Raw genomic sequence first — 22,667 nt, forward strand, 5'->3', positions numbered from 1 at the left:
CAGAGTTCAGGCCCCATGACCGGACCCAACAAAAAAAAAAAGTGAAATTATATGAAACATGCTTATAAAAATATTATGCTGTTTATTGTGTGTTTATTAAAATGTAGTTCTAGCAACCTCTTTGGGGAAAAGTAATTTGGAATCCTGTCTTTACTTACTTTTTCACTCTGGACTAAGTGTGAGGACTTCTTTCATAAATACTCAAATTTTCAACAGCTCGTGTGTGTGTGTGTGTGTGTGTGTGTGTGTGTGTGTGTGTGTGTGTGTGTGTGTGTGTGTGTGTGTGTGTGTGTGTGTGTGATGTGTGCATATGCTGATTTTTTTACTTTTTCACTCAGAGCTGGCACTCTATCATGTGAGCCACACTCCCACTTCAGGCTTTTTCTTGGTTAATTGAGGGTTAAGAGTATCATAGACTTTCCTACTCAGGCTGGCTTTGAAGCCAGCATCCTTATATCTCAGCCTTTTGAGATCTTAAAGGTGATCTTAAGGTGATCTTAAAAGCAAGCTTTTGGAGTCTGATTTAATTCCATTATTTTTTTTTCTGTTCCTCTGAATAAGCTGATTTATTAGCAGAAGTGTGATCTTTCCTGTTTGCAGATTCTAGCAGCCATGCCTCCTACAGCTTAATCCAATGGCTTGCCTCATACCTAAGCCTTGAGGGCAGTTTTGTGAAACTCTGAAAGAGTCAGTAGTCCAACCAAAGGCAGAAGCCCCTGATCCTTACCATTTCTAAAGCCTACTGTTTACATTATTTTTGCATTCTTCTGTAACCTTACAAACCCAGAGTCATCTTCTAATATATATCTAGAGGGGGTTTGATCTAAGGAGAAATGAACTGACATTTGTTTCTGAGTTTAGAAGCAAGTTTATTGAGTATACTTAGGATGTGATGGAAGTTTTTGGCAAGCACGGTGAGAGGATGGGTGTTACTTGTGTCTGAGTGCATTGCCAGTGCAAACAATAATGATGTGCTTAGTGAGGCTTTGCCAGTGCCAACTGGCCCTAAATGTGTCTCTGTGGGTTAATACTACATTAGGTTTAGATGACTCGAGTGGGCAATTCTTATTTACTGCTGAATGACATCCATTTCCCTGTTGGGTGGTTTTGAGTCTTTTCTTTTTGTGTGCTGTTCCTGGAGCTTGAACTTCAGTCCTGGGTGCTCTCCTGAGTTTTTGTGCTCAAGGATAGTGCTCTACCACTTGAGCCATGGCTTCACTTCCTGCTTTTTTGGTGGTTAATTGGAGATGAGTCTCATAGGCTTTCCTGCTTGGGTGGCTTGATCTGTGATCTTCCAGTCTCAGCCTCCTGAGTAGCTAGAATTATAGATGAGCCACCAGTGCCCAGCTTGATAATTTCCAGTTTTAATCCCAGTTGTTGATTCTAGAATAAAGAGACATCCCTAGGTTTTGAGTTACTGTAAGAAAGGACAGAGAGGGGCTGGGAAGGTGGCTCAGTGGTAGAGTGCATGCCTTGCATGCATGAGGCCCTGGGTTCAATTCCTCAGCACCACATAAGCAAAAAGAAAAAAGCCGGAAGTGGCGCTGTGGCTCAAGTGGTAGAGCGCTAGCCTTGAGCTGGAGAGCTGAGGGACAGTGCCCAGGCCCAGAGTTCAGGCCCCACGACCGGACCACCCCTCCCCCCCCAAAAAAAAAGAAAGGACAAAGAGAAATCGTGTCTGGTACGGTGTTGTCGGCTTGTCACGGGTAGGGGTAGTCACTTAACAATTACTAAGGTGTTCTGTACAGTGGTCCAACTAACTTTTTAAAAAAATTAAGTTTGATTGGGAGCAAGTAGTGTTTGTTTATTTTTGCCAATATTGAGATTGAACTTAGGGCTTTGTGCTCTCCCTTGTTTTGTTTTTTTGTTTGTTTGTTTTTTACTGAAGGCTAGTGCTCTACCATTTGAGCCACACCTCTACTTCTGGCTTTTTGTTGGTTAATTGGAGATGTCTGCTGACTTCGAATTTTGATCCTCAGACCTCAGCCTCTTGAGTAACTAATTACAGGCATGAGCCATCAACCCTTGACTTCTATATAATTTTTTTCTATGAAATTTTTCCTGCTCTTTAGCTCTTCTTCCTCTCCCTCCTTACGTTCTTGGGGAAGTTGGATGAGCAGACGAGAAGACCAGGAATAATATATCATATCCAGGTCATGGAAAAGCAGCAAAAGGGCTGGAGATGGGAAGAAGCTATCACATCTCAGCCTTGTCCACGGGGCCTTGCTGTTCTCTCTCCCAAGACCTCCACACCAGCCCTGGACTTGGTCCTGTCTTTTTGTCTGCAGCACCACCCCACCCCCACCTTCATTCCCCTCCATCCCCCCCACCCTGTCTCATCCCATCCTGTGTTCCAGCATGTAGTCAGGTGGAATAGGGGTTATAAGGAGATTCTGAGTTGGACTCTGTGGCTTGCTAGCCATCTAACATTGGCTCCAGAATGCGTTTACATTCCTAAGCCTAGGTTTTGCCATTTCTGGCTCCTTGCTTTTCAGAGTTATGATAAGCATGAAACATGACAAACTGTGTAAAAGGACTGAATGCAATGTCCAGCCCTTAGTAACCACTTTTAAAATGTTACCTGATGGCTAAGCACTGGTGGGTTACACTTGTCATTGTAGTTCCTCAGAACGCTGTGATCTGGAGGCTTGACATTCTAAGCCAACCTAGGCAGAAAAGTCTGTGAAGCTCCATCTCTAAAGGACAGGCTAGAGGCATGGCTCAAGCCTAAGAGTGTCAGCTGTGAGCCATCAGCCAAATAAATATGAGGCACTGAATTCAAACCTCAGCACTGTCATGACTGGAGGTGTGGCTCGAGACATAAAGCACCTGTCTACACCTCGGCACTGTGAAAAACAAAAAATATAGCTAAGCACCCATGACTTTGGTTGTGATTCAAAGCCAGCCCAGGTGACAAATCTGAAAGACTCTATCTCCATTTAGCCAGCAAAAAGCTGAAAGTATACATGTGGCTCAAGCCTTGAGCAAAAACACTAAGAGAAGCCAGGCATTGTGACTCATGCCTGTAATCCTAGCTACTCAGGAGGCTGGTTTGAAGCCAGCCTGGGCAGAGAAAATAAAGGAGGCTTTTATCTCCAAGTAACAACCTCAAAGTCAGAAGAGAAGCTGTGGATCTAGTTGCTAGAGTAGTAGCCTTGAGCAAAAAATCTCAGGGACAGTGCCCTGAGTTCAAGGACACTCAGCCCCCCTCCCCTTCCCCTCTCTTCAGGAGTATTTCCATATGAATATTGTTCTATGTTGGGAACAAGGTTCCAGTGTCCTGTTTGTGCTGCTATGTAGAGCTAGTGATGAAGTATATTATTTAGACAATCTGTTCCAGAACAGCTATTAGAAGATGCTATCCAGTCACAAGCCTGAATGAAGAGAAAGGAATAAGCCCCATAGTGTGCTGAGGAAGACAGACACAGGCAGAGGAACAGGGAACACTTGAACTGTGTCAGGCACAATTGGAGGAGGGAGATATCTTGAGAAAGGTGGTTACGTATTCGCTTGCTCCCTGTCTGTATCTTCTTCAGTAAAGTTTCTAAGGCTTACTGTGTTACCACTCATGGACATCCCCTCAGAGCATCATGGTACTCTTCCGTAAGTGTTCAGGGAAGCCCTCAGAGTTTGATCTGACTATGGAGACAGGTGTGGAGGGATCATGAAATGTAACCCATTAGTGATAAACCATCAATTAGTAGAACAGTTAGGACTGCTGCAGCGCATGCAGATCAAGTTTTTCAGAACACATTCTGCTTTTTAAAGAAAAACAGCATTTTGAACCAGGCGCTGTTGGCTTACACCTGTAATCCTAGTCATTCAAAAGACTGAGATCTGGGGGTTGCTTTTCCCGGCCAGCCAGGCAGATAAGTTTGAGAGATTCTAATCTGTATTTAACCAGCCAAAAGCCAGAAGTAAAGCTGTGGCTTAAGTGGTAAAGTGCCAGCCTTGAGTAGAAAAGCCAAGTGAGAGAGTATGAGACCTTGGGTTTAAGCCCCAGTCCTGGCATAAAGCAACAAAAAAGCAAATGAGTATAGACTACAGTTCATAAACTGGAGGTTGTTGTACTTGTTTTTTTTTTTTTTTTTTTTTTTTTTTTTTTTGTCGGTCGTGGGGCTTGAACTCTGGGCCTGGGCGCTGTCCCTCAGCTCTTCAGCTCAAAGCGAGCACTCTACCACTTGAGCTACAGCGCCACTTCCGGTTTTCTGGTGGTTTATTGGAGATAGGAGTCTCACGGTCTCTCCTGCCCGGGCTGGCTTTGAACCGCGATCCTCAGATCTCAGCCTCCTGAGTAGCTAGGATTACAGGCGTGAGCCACCAGCGCCCGGCTTGTTGTACTTGTTTTAAATATTAAGGAAATAAACTTCCTGGGGATGGATTATTTATTAACTGTGTATATTTGGTGGAGGGGGCAGTATATGGGTGCTTGCGCACACGTGCCAGTCTAGGCTTGAACTGAGGGCCTAGGCATTGTTACTGAGATTTTATGCTCAAGTCTAATGCTCTACCACCTGAGCCACAGCTCCACTTCCAGCTTTTTGGTGATTAATGGACTTTCCTGGCTGGGCTGGCTTTGAATTGTGATCTTCAGCTCTAAGCCACTTGAGTAGCTAAGATTACAGGTATGAGCCAAGTGTTACTCACTAGTCATACTATTTTCTTTTTTCTTTTTTGGTCCAAGACTGGAACTTGAACTTAGTACCTGATGTTTTTGCTCATTGGTTAGCGCTTTACCAGCTGAGCCAGATTTCTAACCTCTAACTAGTCATGTTATTATGATGGCCCAAGGTGATGTTTTCAACTTTGTGGATAAAGCTCCACATGTTCATTTAACTGTTTATTTACACGTGTACAGCATCCCTCTAGTGCCTGGTTGTCAAACCATCAGAGTTAGAAAATGGAAGTAGCCGGTCTTTATTCCAAATCTTTTCCCATGCCATGTTTTCATGCCTTTTCTGTACTTCACCTTTTAGCACATTATCAAACTCCAGTGATCTGAAAAAAGATCCTGCAGTGAATCTAAATGCACCTCGAACCCCAGGACAGCCTGGCTTCACACCCACTTCTCCAGAAAAGCTCCTCTCCCGGCACCCACCACAGAAACAGGGAGATGATCCCAATCGGACTCAGGGCGAACAGGCTTGTATGGCCAATGGCATAATGGCAGCACAAAACCAGACGGAATGTGAAGAGAACCAAGCGACCTCTCCCAGCCCCACTGCTCCTTCGCAAGCTGCCGAACCCCCACAGGAAACTCACTTCATCAATGGAGAAAGAGATGAAACGACCACCAATGCTGCAACCCCCACGACCCACGACCGTGACGAAGATGCTTCCCATAGTAGCTGCAGGGCTCCAAGTCCAGACACAGTGCTCCCCCTACACAAAGGGCAGTCAGACACAACGGACAAGGAACAAGACAGGGACAGTGGAGAAAGCCCCATGGAATCAGAGCAACTGGACCAGCACCTTGAGATGAAGGTTAGAGCATGAGACTAGCTCCTAGATGGGTCCACTTAGTCCAGGGCTGGGTATCATTCCTTTCCCAGACCCAGGAAATGGCTGAACTGGTGTAAGCATTCACTAGCTCTAGAGAATTTGTAAGAAGGGGGGAAGGTACTTTGTGGTTTGGGTTTTTTGTTTTTTGTCGGTCATGAGGCTTGAACTCTGGGCCTGGGTGCTGTCCCTCAGCTCTTCAGCTCAAGGCAAGCGCTCTACCACTTGAGCCACAGTGCCACTTCCTGTTTTCTAGTCGTTTATTGGAGATAAGAGTCTCACAGAATTTTCCTGCCCGGGCTGGCTTTGAACTGTGATTCTCAGATCTCAGCCTCCTGAATAGCTAGGATTACAGGTGTGAGCCACTAGCGCCTGGCTTGTTTTGTTTTTGTTTTTGTTATATATATATATATATATATATATATATATATATATATATATATATATAGTCTGTGTTGTTTTTTCTGTTGTGATTTTAAGACTCAAGATAGTGTAGACTTTTGGGAAAACTATGAACTCGTCTCTAAGTAGGAGGAAAATGCTTTCAGCTCTAGATGTTATAGCTACATCCTAATATAATTTTATTATTATTATTAAGGTGTTGTACAGAGCAGTTACTATTTCATAAGTCAGGTAACAAGTACAATTCTTTTGGGAGTATTGTCACCCCTTCCTTCTCTTTCCCCTAATTTCTTCCTTGAAGTTACATAGTCTTTTGTTTTTAGAAGTTTCTAGTCTAGGCTTGCTTGTGTCAGTACTGTGGCTTGAACTCAAGGCCAGGTGCTCTCCCTTGGTTTTTTCTTCAAGGTTGGTTTGCTGCCACTTTAGCCACACCTCTACCCTAGCATTTTTGCTAGTTAATTAGAGGTGGAGTCTCTGGGACTTTTCTACCTGGGTTAGCCTTGAACCTTGATCCTCCAGGTCTCAGCCTCCTAAGTAGCAAGGATTACAGGTGTGAGCCCCTGGTTTTGAGCTTTATTTTGCTCTTTATAAAGTCCAATAGTACTTTGGGAATACTAATAAGTGTGGCTACTATACAGCTTTTGGGATTTCTTGGGTCAGAAGTACAATATAAAAATCATTCTAAATTCCTCTAAGATTAGAAAGCTGAGTGCATCTCTAAAGACATAGCAAAAGTTTCCATTGCTAGTCTCTTTTACTGGTAATACTAAACTATGTAGGGAGGTTGAAAGTGGAAAGTTATAGGAAAAACGTGATACATTGAAATCTTAAATCTACTTGTCATTTTGAAGTTCTGTGCCTTAGCTGACATTAACACAGGCAGAAATTTTAAAGGATTGATTCTAAAATATTTATTAAAATTTAGAAATGATTGTAAGTTGTAATTGGTAATTGTATTTAGAACCTTAATGGAAATAAAGAACTGAGAATATAATTATCAAGTAAGAGTATTACATTTCTAAGATGTAGGAATATTATTTTTACTACATAGACTCAAGAGACAATAATTTGGTTTTTCCAGTTAGAATTTATTTAGTGCCAATACTGGGTCTTAAATTCAGGGCTTCACCCCCTCGCTTAATTTTTTTCTGGTATTCTACCACTTGAACCATACATCTCCTTCCATATGTTTGCTGGTTAATTGGAGATAAGAGTCTCACGGGCTTTTCTGCTTCACTTGACTTTGAACTCACCCTCCTTTGTAGCAAGGATTATAGGCATGAGTCAGCTATGCATAGTTAAGGAATTAATTGTAAAGACAGAGTTTCCAGCAGAGAAAGTTTGAATGAGGAAGTTCATGGGAGAAAGTGAGTCATATACTTGGTTGACAGTATCTGAAGGATCGAAGAAACATTGAAGAGTGAATCTCTACATCTCCATATTGTGGTAGATTTTAGTATTCTTCTGCTCGACTAGGTTGGAAGAGAATATTAAAACCAAAAAAAAAAATCTTCCACACAGTTGAAATGATACCCCTAGCCAATATTTGTAAACCAGTAAGCCCTACCGTTATTAATGGAAAATGTCTAATGGTATTAGTGCCTATGATCACTGTCTGGTACTTTCCTCTGCCTTATTTTATATATGATTGTATATCCATGATCATAGATGAATCTTACTGGATTTGGGAGAGGCTTAATAGAGTTTTCTTTCAGTTTTCCTCCCTTCCTCCCCTCCCCTCCCTCCCCTCCCCTCCCTCCCCTCCCTCCCCTCCCTCCCTTCCTCTCCCTTCCTTTCTCCCTTCCCCTCCCTCCCTCTCCCTCCCTCCCTTCCTTCCTTCCTTCCTCCCTCCCTTCCTTCCTCCCTTCCTTCCTTCCTTCCTTCCTTCCTTCCTTCCTTCCTTCCTTCCTTCCTTCCTTCCTTCCTTCCTTTCTTTCTTTCTTTTTTCCTTCCTTCCTTCCTTGCTGTTACTGGCTTTTTCCACTCAAGGGTGGTCATCTACCACTTGAATTATAATTCCACTTCTGGCTTTTCGTTGGTTAAATGGAAATAATTATATCATGGATTTTTTTCTGCCGAGGACTGGCTTTAAACCAAGAACCTCAGATGTTAGCCTCTTGAGTACTTAGGATTGCAGGCATTGTGCCATCAGTGCCCAGTTTCTTCTTTTATGATACATTTCTTTTCCTTGTTTTATAATGCACAAATGTTAATAGTGTTAAGGTGGTATATTTTGTCAGGAATATTTTACTGTGATGAAAAATAACATGTTCAGTAATGTAATGTGGGCCAGGAAGTCCCCATGCTCCTGCTGTGAGCTGGCAGTGTGACCTTGAACAGTATTTTATTGAAAGACATATAAACTCTGCATAGTCCCCAAGGCCTTTTCAGTGATAAACTTTCCATGCTGTTACATTTTCTTGCTGGTACAGTCTCCAGGTGACCTGCTGAGTCTTAAACTTATATGTTCAACATTTATGGAATAATTAAATATTTTGAGTACTTTATGACCCCTGAAAAAAAGTTTTCTTGTCATTAGATAGTGATGTCAGAATAGTCATAAATAAATTCCACCTCATCTAATAGAGAACTTAATAGACATTTCCCAGATGCTTCCCAGGAACAGAAAACAGACTTGAAAATGTCATTCAGGAATATAGACAAATATTAAATACATCATTGAATGGTCAGTGAGAACTGACTTAAGCAATTTCAGCTATTATCTCTGATTTTTTGGGAGGGATGTTTTAATCAGTAATTGCATTCATTAATGAGTCCAAAATACTTTTATGAGCCAGGGGCTTGGTGGCTTACACCTGTAATCCTATTACTCAGGAGGCTGAGATCTGAGGATCACTGTTCAAAGCCAGGGCAGGAAAGTCCAGTTAAACTGAATTTTAAGGATATAAAATCTCAGCTCTTAGATCCTCCAGACTTGAGCAGAAAAAGTCAAGTGAGAGCATAGGGCCCTAAGTTTAAGTATCAGTACCAACACTCAGATGCACACACAAAAAAGTATTTATGATCCCACCAGAATTCACCATGCCATACAGAAATGATGATACAGCTCCTCCATAATGTCCTTGATTGCCTCACTGAAAAACAAGAAAATGAGCCGGGCGCTGGTGGCTCATGCCTGTAATCCTAGCTACTCAGGAGGCTGAGATCTGAGGATCCCGGTTCAAAGCCAGCCCGGGCAGGAAAGACGGCGAGACTCCTATCTCCAATAAACCACCAGAAAAGCGGAAGTGGCGCTGTGGCTCAAGTGGTAGAGCGCTCGCCTTGAGCTGAAGAGCTGAGGGACAGCGCCCAGGCCCAGAGTTCAAGCCCCACGACCGACAAAAAAAAAAAAAAAAAAAAAAAAAAAAACAAGAAAATGTAACAAAGCACAAAAAGGTTAAAAAGCACAATTCCACTTCCAAGAGAGAATTGCTTAGGTCTTTAGCATTCCTGCTTATTTTTCTGAGCCATTACTTGAACAAACATACTCACTAGCATAATAGATGTTCACTCCATATCCTGTTTGGTTGTATTCAACACAAAATTTTTCCCATGTGAATACAAACTTTCTATATGCTTAATGTTGTTTGCCTGCAGAACATTTCCTTGACACATGGAGGTGACAATGATAACACATCTGTGGGTTTTAGAAAAGGGACTCCAACAAAATAGGAAGCAGATGGAACAGGAAGCAGCTGTGCCTATCCAGGTGCAAGTTGCAAGGGCACCAGAAGGTATAGAGGGTTAGAGATGAGGAAGGGAGATTCCTGAGGACTCTTGCCTTTTGGGTGTAGGTGTTTTCAAGTTCATCTCCTGGCTTGGAAGACAGGGTGCCATTGACTGAACTACCAAAAGATAGGAGAAAAAAATCCTAGCAACTCAAAGGCTGAGATCAGAGATTCGAGGTTCAAAGCCAGTCCAGGCAGGAAAGTCTGTGAGACTCTTTTAGCCAATTAACCAACATTAAAAAAAAATGGACATATGGCTCAAGTGGTACAGTGCCAGCCTTAAGGGGAAAAGCCAAAGGAGAGCTCAAGGACCTGAGTTCAAGCTCCAGTGCTGGCAGAAAGCCCCAAAACAAACAAACAAAAAAACCCCACCATACCTCAATTTTGATGCATCTCGTGATAGTGGTACAAAAGCAAATGTTTTTTCCATAAATTGATTCAAAAATTTTTTTTTTCCGGTAGTGGGGCCTGAACTCTGGGCCTGGGTGCTGTCCCTCAGCTCTTCAGCTCAAGGCTAGCACTCTACCACTTGAGTCACAGCGCCACTTCCGGCTTTTTTCTTTTTGCTTATGTGGTGCTAAGGAATTGAACCCAGGGCCTCATGCTTGCAAGGCAAGTGCTGTACCACTGAGCCACCTTCCCAGCCTTTGATTCAAATTTTTATGAGAGAATGGACTTCTGGAACACTGAAGTACGTGAATCTATACAAAGCTACTCTTAGTTTGTTTATTTTTTAAATAGGAGAATATAATTAACTGGCAGCAGATTTCAGTTGAAACTTCTTAGATCCAAGGATCATTTCATATGATTCTAGAAAATTCTACTAACTTACATAGGTCATCATATACATATGCTTCATAAAGTCATTTATTAAAAATCATTTATGCTGGGCGCTGGTGGCTCACGCCTGTAATCCTAGCTACTCAGGAGGCTGAGATCTGAGGATCGCGGTTCAAAGCCAGCCCGGGCAGGAGAGACCGTGAGACTCCTATCTCCAATAAACCACCAGAAAACTGGAAGTGGCGCTGTAGCTCAAGTGGTAGAGCGCTCGCCTTGAGCTGAAGAGCTGAGGGACAGCGCCCAAGCCCAGAGTTCAAGCCCCACGACCGACAAAAAAAAAAAAAAAAATCATTTATAATCCATAATTATTTATAATTGTGCTATGTCAAGTCTGTTTTGTTAGACTTCACTAGAAGAAAATCACATTGTTTTTTAAATCATTATTGCATCACCATTAACTGTTTCCCAATGACTTCTTAGAAAATGTGCTATGGGCAACTGACACAGTGGCTCAAACCTGTAATTCTAGCTGCCTGGAAATTAGGAGGATTGCACCTCAAGGCCAGTTTAGGCAAAGAAATTTGACTGATTTTTCTCCTTCTCAGACAATAAAAAGCTGGGTACAGTGGTTACACACCTATCATCTCAGCCATGCAAGAAGCAATAAACAGTAGGATTGTGGTCCAGATTAGCCTGGGCCTAATGCAAGATTCTATTTGAAAAATAGCAAGATTAGCAGGTGCAGGTGCAGGTGGGAGCTGAGGACTGCAGTTCAAAACCAACCTGGGAAGGAAAGTCTGTGAGATTATCTCCAATTAACTACCAGAAAACCAGAAGCACTGTGGCTCAAAGCTCAGGAACAGCACCTAGGCCCCAAGGTCAAGTCCCACAACTGACCAAAAAAAAAAAAAAAAAAAAGGAAAGAAAAGAGAAAAAGAAAAATAGCAAGAGAAAATGGGGCTGGGAGGTGGCTTATGTGGTAGAGCACATGTAGTCTAGCAAGTGTAAGGCCCTTGAGTTCTAATTCCAATATCACACACACAAAAGAAGAGCAAACAAGAGGTTATATAATTTTGAAGTAGCAATATTTAAGAAATGGTATTTATTGCCGGGCGCCAGTGGCTCATGCCTGTAATCCTAGCTACTAAGGAGCCTGAGATCTGAGGATCATGGTTCAAAGCCAGCATAGGCAGGAAAGTCCAGGAGACTCTTATCTCCAATAAGCCACCAGAAAACTAGAAGTGGCGCTGTGGCTCAAGTAGTAGAGCATTCACCTTGAGCTGAAGAGCTGAGGGACAGTGTCCAGGCTTGGAGTGCAAGCCCCATGACTGACAAAAAAAAAAAGAAATGGTATTTATTTAACTTTCCTACTTACAAGTGAGGCTAGATAGAGCTTCAATGTAGCAATGATTTAAAAACTACTTGGGGAGTGTGTGGCTCAGTGGTGAAGTACTTGCCTAGCATGCATGAGGGTGTGATCACAGTAAAGCATTGACTACTTCATTACTTATACACATACATCTAGCAGAATAGATGCAGAGGGAAAGACCAATCCAAACTCAGTTTGTTCTATATGCTCACAACAAATCACTCTGTGATCCCAAAGTGTAAGAGGACTTTTCTTTACCACAAACAAGCAGCTAGATAGCCTTGCAGCTGGGGCCCAAGCTGGGTGTCCTCACATTTAATTCCATTATGTTTACCTAGAGATCCAGTAAGATCTCAGGAGTTCAGGCCTCAGTCCCCAAGATGGCCTCTCCAGTCACCCCAGATTGTGCTTCTGTCCAATTGAATATAAATCAGGGTTTCCACAGTATCCTCCTCGGATTTGATTAACTTACTGTTTGTTTCTGGTTTTTTTTTGTGTGTGTGTGGTTTTTTTTTTTTTTTTTTTTTTTTTTTTTTTTTTTTTTGGTAGGTCGAGGGGCTTGAACTCTGGGCCTGGGGACTGCCCCTGAGCTCTTCAGCTCAAGGCAAGAGCTCTACCACTTGAGCCACAGCACTACTTCTGGTTTTATGGTAGTTAATTGGAGGGTCTCAGTTTCCTGCTTGGGTTGGCTTTGAACTGTGATCTTCAGATCTCAGCCTCCTGATTAGCTAGGATTAGAAGCATGAGCCTTGGAGCCTGGCTTGTTTCCATTTTTGTACCAGTACTGGGGCTTACACTCAGGGCCTCAGTCTCTTTCTTAGCTTTTTTGCTCAAGGCTGGTGTTCTATCACTTGAACCACACCACCATGACTGGTTTTTTCTGGTTAATTGGAGATAAAAGTCTTTCAGTTTTGTCTGCCCAGGATGGTTAAAAACTGGGATGCTTAGATCTCAGCTTCCTGATAGCTAGGATGAGAGGTATGAGCCACTAGTGTCTGGTTAAGATTAATCATTTTATGTAAAATAATTGCAACAGTATCTAGCAAGTAAGAGGCACTGAGTAAGTGTTAGCTGTTCTCATTGTGGTGATACCATTATTATTTTTATTAACCTGAACAAGGTTAAAATAAGGCTCTATGAGCGCAGCATTTCCTCATCTTCACTACAAAGTCCCTAGTATTTTTTCTGCAAACTTAGATATAAGCAAGCCATTCTAACTATGTCAGCAAGCTTATTTTTGCTTATCTTGGTGCTGGCTTTGGTAAGGTCGGAGGCCTGGTGTGGAGAAGACCATCTGTGAAGATGGAACACAGCTTTTGCTAATAAATACTGCCATCTTCCTTAAATTTTGAAAAATATGGCCAGGATATTTGCCAAGTCCAGCTAATACTTGCTTTTATACTCAGTAAGAAACATTCTTTAAAGTTCTGTAGAACTGAGCACTGGAAGCTTATGCCTGTAATCCTAGCTTCTTATGATGCTGAAATCTGCCAGCCCAGCAGACAAACTTGAGAGACTTTTATCTCCAGTTAACCAGTGAAAAACCAGAAGTGGAGGCATGGCTCAAGCGGTAGGATACTAGCCTTGAGTGAAAAAAGTCTTAGGGAGAGCCCGAATTTAAGCTCCAGTGCTAATATGCACACACATGTGCGTGCCCCACCCCCACATGCTAAATTCTGGACTAAATTTAAGCTCCAGTGCTAGTGCATGCATGTGTGTGCGCGCACACACACACAGACACACACGCATACAGAAAAAGAAAAAGACTAAGAAACTGCTTTGGTCAAACTCTCCAATGAAGTGTATAGTACTTAAAAATATTATCCAAGGTTTCTTTATTTACATTTGAATATCTGTTCTATTTCTAGGAGACGGATGAGCAAAAACTTCACAAAATAGCCAATGAACTTTTGTTGACAGAAAGAGCTTATGTGAACCGACTGGACCTATTAGATCAGGTAATTGCTTTCCCTTTCAGACTGATTTTCTGTTTGGCATTGTGCCTTCTTTTAACCTTGTAATGATAGTGTTTCAGAAACTGTACAAGATGGAGCCTTGAGTATGAGTTCACATACAGAGGCTTTTAAAAAATATTTTTATTATCTATAATAGTTGTACAAAGGAGTTACCATTCAACAAAGTAGTTTATGTATACAGTGTGCCTTGATCAGTGTCATCCCTTTCAGCATTCTAATTCATCCCTCCAAATGGAGAGCTTTTAACTGTATACTGATATTCCATTCCTGCAGTTTGAACTGAGGGCCTGAGCACTGCCCTGAGCCTCTTTTTCCTCAAGGTTAACACTTTACCACTTGAACTATAGTGCCACTTCTGGCTTTTTCTTTTATGTGGTACTGAGGAATTGAACCCAGGGCCATGTATGCTAGGCAAACACTCTATGACTAAGCCACATTCCCGGCCTGATAATAACTCCTGAAAACTAAGGAATCATAATCCTTAGTAGATTGTCAATATAGACTTCCTTTGGGCTGGTACTACAGCTTGAACTCAGGGGTTTGTCCTCTTGCTTAACTTTCATTGCTCAAGTATACCACTCTACCACATCTCCCCTTCTGGGTTTTTGCTAGTTAATTGGAGATAAGAATCTTCTAGATTGTCTTCCCTAAGCTGGCTTTGAATTGGGATCCTCAAATCTCAGCCTTCTGAGTACCTAGGCTTGCTGGCATGAACCACACCTAACTTCAGACTTCCATTGTTAAAAGAAAAAAGCTGCTAGGTTCTGAGTGTTTGTTACAAGAATTGGCTTCCTTATGCTACTAGAAACTTGGAATTTTATGGTAGCAGGAAGGCCTGGGCAACAAGGCCTTGCTGGTTAATTAGAGAATATGAGGCTTAGTGGTAGAATGCTTGTCTAGCATGCATGAAGCCCTGGGTTCAATTCCTCAGAAACACATAAACAGAAAAAGCCAGAAGTGGTGCTGTGACTCAAGTGGTAGAGCACTAACCTTGAGTATGGAGAGACTCAGGGACAGAGCCTAGGTCCTAAGTTCAAGACCCAAGACTTGCGGGGGGGGGGGGGGGGGGAATCTCTCAAATTTATCTAGTAGGCTGGCTTTGAACCTCCTGAGTAGCTAGGATTATAGGCATTAACTGTCTGGCACCTGACTCCAGGTTGGATTTTTTTAAGTCAAGTGAACTTGGCTACTATTTCTGATCTTTTTGAATTTTTTTTTTTTTGTGGTCCAGTCAAGGGGCCTGAACTCTGGGCCTGGGCGCTGTCCATCAGTTCTTCAGCTCAAGGCTAGCACTCTACCACTTGAGCCACAGCGCCACTTCCGGCTTTTTTCTTTTTTTTGCTTATGTTGTGCTGAGGAATCGAACCCAGGCCTCAGGCATGCAAGGCAAGCGCTCTACCACTGAGCCACCTTCCCAGCCCATCTTTTTGAATTTTAATGTCTTTAATTAACCATAGTACCCTATTGGATTCTCTAAGGAAAATTCTTAATTTTGGCTTCTTTTTTTTGCCTCTCAAGAAAATGCAGTGGAGATAAATTCAGAAAATTAATAGCCCTCTGGACACTATGAAGTACTAAACCTCTTTCTGGCTACATTTTGGAGGGAAAGTGTGTCTAGTGAAGTATGGCTAAAACTGTAAGGCAGCTTTAATTTTTTATTTTGTATTTGAATTTTTAATTGTAACTAATTCTAATTAAGGTGTTATACAGAGGAGTTACTGTTTTATAAGTCAAGTGATAAATATAATTCTTTTTTGTGTATGTAGACCATGGAGTGTGAACTCAGGGCCTGGACCCTTCCCTGAACTCTTTTCCTCGAGGCTAACACTCTTCCACTTTGCAGTTCCACTTCCAGTCTTCTGTTGATTCATTGGAGATAAAAGTCTCACAGACTTTCCAGTGCAGGCTGGCCTTGACTCACAATCCTCAGATCTCAGCCTCCTGAGTTGCTAGGATTACAGGTGTGAACCACCAGCGTCCAGCATGAGAACAGTTCTTTTTTGACAATAGCACCCCTTCTTTTGCTTTCCCCAGTTTCCCCCCTCCTGTTCCTGCCCACAAGTTGCATGGTTCATTTTAATTTTCTATCATTAAGATACCTGTGATTATGTACACTCAGTTATGTATAAGACACTCACCCCTCCAACCTTCACTCCAGTGTTTTAGGTTTTAATGCATTATTATTCACTTAAAACGCAACATCTGAAAATCAACAGGACTTCTTGTTCACTCATTGGCCATACATTAAGCATCTATATCTGTTCTATTGAGAGAACTAAATCATTGCCCTACTTTTTTAGGTATAGACTATTTCAGTAGGAAAAAATAGGATTATGTAGTAAGTACCATAGAAAACATAATCCGGCCTGTCACTGGTGGTTCATGCCTAAAAACCTAGCTACTTAGGAGGCAGAAATCTGAAAACAAAGACATACCCTCCCCCAAATAAAATTAGAAGTGGTAATAGTACAATTACTGTGATATTATATAATAAAGTATTTTTATGTCCCCAACTCTAGGTCAGAAGGGTAAATCCCATTAGCCTCAGCTGAAAATTCTCAGACATGAAAAGATGTATTACTACAGAAAAGGGCACAAACTAAGTTAGAATTAAAGCTTTCTGAATTCATTGGAGGTGGGGTGCATACATGCACCAGTACTGGGGCTTGAACTCAGTTCCTCGAGCTCTTATTTGGATTTTTCACTGAAGGCTGGTGCTGTACCACTTGGGCTATACCTCTATTCTAGCTTTTTGCTGGTTTATTGGACATAAAAGTCCCTCAGATTCACCTGCCTTTTTGCTTCAAACCAAGATTCTCAAATCTCAGTCTCCATGATAGTAAGGATTACAGGCATGAGCCACTAGTGCCTGGCTGACACTTCCTAATTCTTATTTATGGTTCTTCCAAATCTTTCAGATGATGATAATTTTGTTTGAGCATTTAATTCTATTGATTCCATCAGAAGACCTAGCACAGGGCTGATTAATTCTAACCAACAAATCTGAAGTTATCTCTATTTTCTTCTTTACTTAGGTATTTTATTGCAAGTTATTGGAAGAAGCAAACAGGGGCTCTTTCCCTGCAGAGATGGTGAATAAAATCTTTTCTAACATTTCATCAATAAATGCCTTCCATAGTAAATTCCTCTTGCCAGAGCTGGAGAAACGAATGCAAGAATGGTAAGAGGAATAGATAGAAATGCTTTGTTGTGTCTAAGGCAGGCATAGGAAATATGCTTGTCAGAAGTTATGTATGTATGTGCTAGCACTGGACTTGAACTCAGGGCCTCACTGTCTCACTTGGCTTTGTCGCTCTACCACTTGAGCCATATCTCCACTTTCAGTTTTTTTTTGCTAGTGAATAGTACATAAGAGCTTCTTGAATTTGCCTGTGTGGGCTTGGTTGAAACCTCAGTCCACTTGAGTAACTAGTATTACAGAACCTGGCTCCAAATCCTGCTTTTTTACTTAGCCTCACAGAAAGCAGACATGATAAAGTGTAAGGTTTTGTGTAGAAAATGATAGATTCATCTCAAATTCTGTTCACTACTCATTCTAGAAGAAACCATACAACCTGTTTTCATCTGCTCATTCTAAAAGAGACCATACAGCCTGTTTTTCTTTTTTACATAGGGAAACCACTCCCAGAATTGGCGACATCCTTCAAAAATTGGCACCATTCCTAAAGATGTACGGAGAGTACGTGAAAGGGTTTGATAATGCAATGGAGCTGATTAAAACGATGACAGAGCGAATTCCCCAGTTTAAATCCGTGATTGAAGACATTCAGGTAACAGGGACAGCTTTGGTCATGCTAGTGAATTTTTCTATATGAATTCTGTGGGGAGATCTGGAGGTTTGTCTGAAACCTGAAGACAAAATCTATTCTTCTCTGCAAGTCATACATGTAAAATTAAAGTATTATTGAGCAGATGCCCCATTCTGTTAAATTCTCCATTTGTTTTTGAAACCAGTTGAGGCTTTGTTAGGTTCTACATTGATTTACAGAAACAGCCAGGTGCATGGTATACACTTGTAATCAAAGTGCCTCAGAGTTCCAGGCCAACCTACATTACCTACTGAGACTCTTATCTCAAAAAAAAAAATTACTATTTTTCTAGGTGAAGTAAGTTCCAAGTTCTTGCCTTTTTTTTCCACATTCTGTCAGTGTTGGAAATACAAAATATATGAAGAAGGATTATTACAAACCCCAAGGCTTTGGAAATCTCATTTTTTTGGCCACCTTTCAGATAGGTTCTCAGGCCACATACAGTCCTGGAAATCATTTGACAGGATAGACATACATACTTCTCATTAGCTGCCCTTGGTCATCTGCCTGTATTGATAATTTTGTATGACTTGAGCTTGATGCTCTAAACATCCAAGTTCCCCAAGGCTATATATAATATATACATATATATGTGTATATATAGGTGTGTGTATATATATATGTGTATGTTAGATATATAATACATATATGTAATGTATGTAAATATATAGAGATCCTGATTTTCTATTTTTATCAAACTTGGGCAATACATTTTAGTAATATTGTAGTAATTTCCATTCTTTAGTCAAAATTCAACATTGTTCATAACTTACTCTGATATAGTTTAAATAGAAAGGGGAAGCCAGGCACTGGCTTACACCTGTAATCATAGCTACTCAGTAGGCTGAGATTTAAGGATCACCTGGGCAAACAAGTCCAAGAAACATAATTCCAATTCAGCCTGTGGTGTTCTAAAAAGTGCTTCTATGGTACCCTTTGAATTCCTCTTATTTTAGAACTATATTTTATTTTCGCATTAAGATGCAGCTGATATTATCAGGTGCATCTTAATTTAACATAGCTTACTTCAGATCATTCTAGCCTTAGTGCTGGTGAAGTATACACAATTTGTTGTAATCCTAATATGTTCCTTCCTTCATGCTCAGTGCTATTAGTACAATGTGTAAGTGTGTGCAAGTGTGCGTGCAGGTGAGCTAGGTCCTGGGCTTGAACTCAGGGCATAGGTGCTGTCCTAGACCTTCTTTTCTCAAGGGCGATACTCTTCCACTTGAGCCACACCTCCACTTCTAGCTTTTTGAGTCTTTTTTTTTTTTTTTGTCAGTTGTGGGGCCTGAACTCTGGGCCTGGGCGCTGTCCCTCAGCTCTTCACCTCAAGGCTAGTGCTCTACCACTTCAGCCACAGCACCACTTCTGACTTTTTCTGCTTATGTGATGCTGAGGAATCGAACCCAGGACCTTGTGCTTGCAAGGCAAGCACTCTACCACTGAGCCACCTTCCCAGGCCCCACTTCTAGCTTTTTAGTGGTTATTTGAGATAAGAGTCTCATGGACTTGGCTACTATGCTGGCTTTGAACTCAGCCTATGGAGTAGCTAGGATTATAGGTATGAGCCAGTGGCTCCTGATTATTATTTTGTATACATTTGAAACACTTTTATATTCTTAAAAATCCAACTGTAGAGTGGGCTGGGAAGATGGCACAGTGGTAGAGTGCTTGCTTTGCATGCATGAGGCTCTGGGTTCCATTTCTCAGTACCACATAAGCAGAAAAAAACTGGAAATAGTGCCGTGGCTCAAGTGGTAGAGTGCTAGCCTTGAGCTGAAGAGCTGAGGGACAGTGCCCAGGCCTAGAGTTCAGGCCCCATGACACACACACACACACACACACACACACACACAGACATCCAACTGTAGAGTGCTGCTGTATAATTATATTTTATAAAGTTAAAGGAGGATATGAAAAAAGTGTCTGTGTGTATAGTGTCTGTTAACATATACCTGTTTTCAGCATGGAGATGATTATTGTTTCTCTTATAGTAGATCACCCATTGTTTTTAATCTGAGAAAACTTGCCTGAATTGGGACTTGAATTCAGGGCTTTGTGCTTGCTTAGCTTGCTCATTCAGCTGATGCTCTATAACTTGAACCATACCTCCAGCCTGGCTTTTTGCTGATTATTTTTTACCCAGGCTGCCTTGAAGTGAGATCCTCATCTCAGCCTTCTGTATAACCAAGATGATAAGCATGAGCCACCAGTCCCAGACAAATGTCGTTCATTTTCCTTTAATTTTGTTTTCTCTGTTTTTTAAATTGTACAATGTATAGTCATCATTCTTGGATGTTTCTTGATTCTTCTGTCACATCATCTGTTATTGAACCCCTTTCATTTCAGTTATACTTTTGAATCCCAGAATTTTCATTTGATTCTTTTCTCTGTCTTCCTCTTTCTAATCATAGGTCTCCTCCTTGAAAAATCACCATTTTCATCCATTGTTTTCATGTTCCTTCACTTCATTAAACCTTATTTCATTGCCTTGAACATATTCAAAACAGGGACATTGATGTTCAACAGCTGGACATATGAATGCAATTCTTTTTGCTCCTTTATCAGTTTTCCTTCATCTTTGCATCTCTTTTTTTTTTTCTTTCTTTCTTGTCTGAGACTAGAATTTGATAACTCATTGTTTACCACTCAGGTGGTAACCTGAGCCACACCTCCAACCCCTGCCTTTCTCATAATTTTGTCCTAGCCTTGGGGCTTGAACTCAGGTACTGGGTGCTGCTCCTGAGCTTTTTTTGCTCAAGGCTAGCACTGTACCACTTGAGCCACAGCTCTACTTCTGGCTTTTTGATTGGTTAATTGGAGAAGAGTCTCTCAGATTTTCCTACCTAAGCTACCTAAGCTAACTTTGAATCAAGATCTGCAGATCTTAGCCTCCTGAGTAACTAGGATTACTAGTTATTCAATATTCAATTGAATATTGAATATAATAAAAGCTGTCACTCCTGTAGTGTGTAGTCACTGATGTCTCCACCAAGCTGTTTTGGTGAGTATTATTTTGTTTATTTGTGAGTTGGCTGTCTAGGAGCCCATATTTCTTGGGTTAGTTACCAGGCCAAACAGCTGGTTGACAGAGGTGCTCAACTACCTAGAACTAGTAAGCTTCTTTCCCAGGTTGACAGACATGACCTTAAAAATCAGGTCAGGTCTCACCAAACACTGATGACTCCCACCTGTAATCCTAGCTGCTCAGAAAGGCTGAGATCTAAGGATCATGATTCAAAGCCAGCCTGAGCAGGAATGTCCATGAGACTTACCTCCAATTAAGTACCAAAAAGCTACAAATGGAGCTGTGGCTTAAGTGGTAGAGAGCAATCTCAAGCCTTGAGTTCAAACACTAGTACCAGAAAAAAAAATCATCTCTCTAAAACCTTTCATATCTGCCATCCACATGTATACAGGCTCAGTACAGCAAGGAGAAAATTTTGCCTTGGGCTCTATAGTCTTTTCTGGTAATTTACATTTCACAGCCAAAAACATCTCGTGACTAGCAGTCATTGATCCACCACACCCATCCAGCTCAGTATTGCTCACTTCTGGTGGGCATATTTCTCTGTGTGAGTATTGCCCACCTCTCCACATTGAATACTCCTAGTCTCTGCATAGAAGGCTGTGTCCTCACAGCCTGTACTACCTTTATATCGACAGACTTGGGGATCAGTCCCAGGCTAGAATGCCTCAGATTCTGTGTTCATACAGCTTTTTTTATTTTGTTGTTGTTGTTTGTGCATGTTTTGAGCTTGAACTTGGCTTTACACTCTTTTTAGCTTTTTCTACTCAAGGCTGGTGCTCTAGCACTTGAGCCAAACCTCTACTTCCTGCATTTGCTAGTTAATTAGAGATAAGAGTCTTTTGGATTTGTCTTCATGAGCCAGCTTTGAACCAAGATGATCAGGTCTGAGCTTCTTAAGTAGCTAGAATTACAAGTGTGAGCCACCAGTACCCAACTGGGTCTACTTTTTGATAGAGAGGTTGCTAAGACTGAAATTTGGGGACAAGGTTTGCCTTCACATTCTGTTCATTTCCCCAGTGACATTGTCTTAACTATTAAGCCAAACAGATACCTTTAGAGTCGGTTGTCCATAGTGCAGACTTCCACCCCAGTCTAAAACTTCTAATGTCTGTGTGCTGTTTACATGAATCCATTAAAGAACTTGTTCAAACATTTAATGTGCTCTGTTTTGTCATTGTGGGTTTGTTTTTTTTTGTTTTTTTTGCCGGGCCTGGGCACTGTCCCTGAGCCTCTCCATGCTCAAGGCTAGTGCTCTACCACTTGAGCCACACCACCACTTCCAGCTTTTTCTATTTATGTGGTACTGAGGAATCAAACCCAGGGCTTCATGCATGCTAAGCAAGCACTCTACCACTAAGCCACATTCCCAGCCCCTATGCTCTGTTTTGATCATTAGATCCAAATCAATGTTTCCATCTGACTTTGTGCCTTTCACAGACTAGGAAGTAATTCTGATATCTGATTGGTCAGAATCAGTGACACCAGTAGGTTTGGCAATGTGGCTGTGTGTGTATGCGTGGGGAGGGGGGCGTTGTGGGGGGCGCAGTGGGAGAGAGAGAGAGACAGAGAGCAGGTACTGGGGCTTGAACTCCCAATCTCTTGACTTTTGCTCATGGCTTGCATTCTACCACTTGAGCCACACTTTCACTTCTGACTTTACGCTGGTTAATTAGAAATAAGAGCCTCATGGGTTTGTCTGCCCTGGTGGGTTTTGAACTACGATCCTCAGATCTCAGCCTTCTAAGTAGCTAGTATTACAGGTGTGTCAGACACTGGTACCCTACCTGGTTTTATTTCCTCATACGTATTTATTTGCCTGAGAAATGATGAGTTGAATATATGGAGCCTAACACACATTACATAGCAATTCCTCACTAGTTATCAGCACTGATGTTGGTAGTTTTAGGTGTGGGAGGGTTGAAGACTTTTTAAAATTATCTTTATGTAGTTGTACAAAGGGGTTTCAATTTAACATAGTAATTTATAAGTGCAAGGCATCTTGATCAGTGTTACCTTCCTTCACTCTCTACTTATTGTTTATCAAAACTT

The 22,667-nt window shown here is 41.5% G+C and overlaps 1 protein-coding gene across 2 annotated transcripts in view; it reads left to right on the top strand.

Annotated features, from left to right (window-relative positions):
• Fgd4 (FYVE, RhoGEF and PH domain containing 4) overlaps positions 1 to 22,667 on the top strand; it is a 212,625-nt gene that overhangs the window by 155,104 nt on the left and 34,854 nt on the right. For both annotated transcript variants that reach the window (XM_070038716.1, XM_070038725.1), the window contains exons 4-7: positions 4,977 to 5,484; positions 13,647 to 13,736; positions 16,790 to 16,935; positions 17,389 to 17,545. In XM_070038716.1, coding sequence (XP_069894817.1) covers positions 4,977 to 5,484; positions 13,647 to 13,736; positions 16,790 to 16,935; positions 17,389 to 17,545 — 901 coding nt within the window. The remainder of the gene's footprint in view (positions 1 to 4,976; positions 5,485 to 13,646; positions 13,737 to 16,789; positions 16,936 to 17,388; positions 17,546 to 22,667) is intronic.

This window comes from Dipodomys merriami, unplaced genomic scaffold (assembly GCF_024711535.1).
Source record: "Dipodomys merriami isolate MVZ:Mamm:240054 unplaced genomic scaffold, mDipMer1.0.p SCAF_10, whole genome shotgun sequence".
NCBI classification, from domain to species: domain Eukaryota; kingdom Metazoa; phylum Chordata; class Mammalia; order Rodentia; family Heteromyidae; genus Dipodomys; species Dipodomys merriami.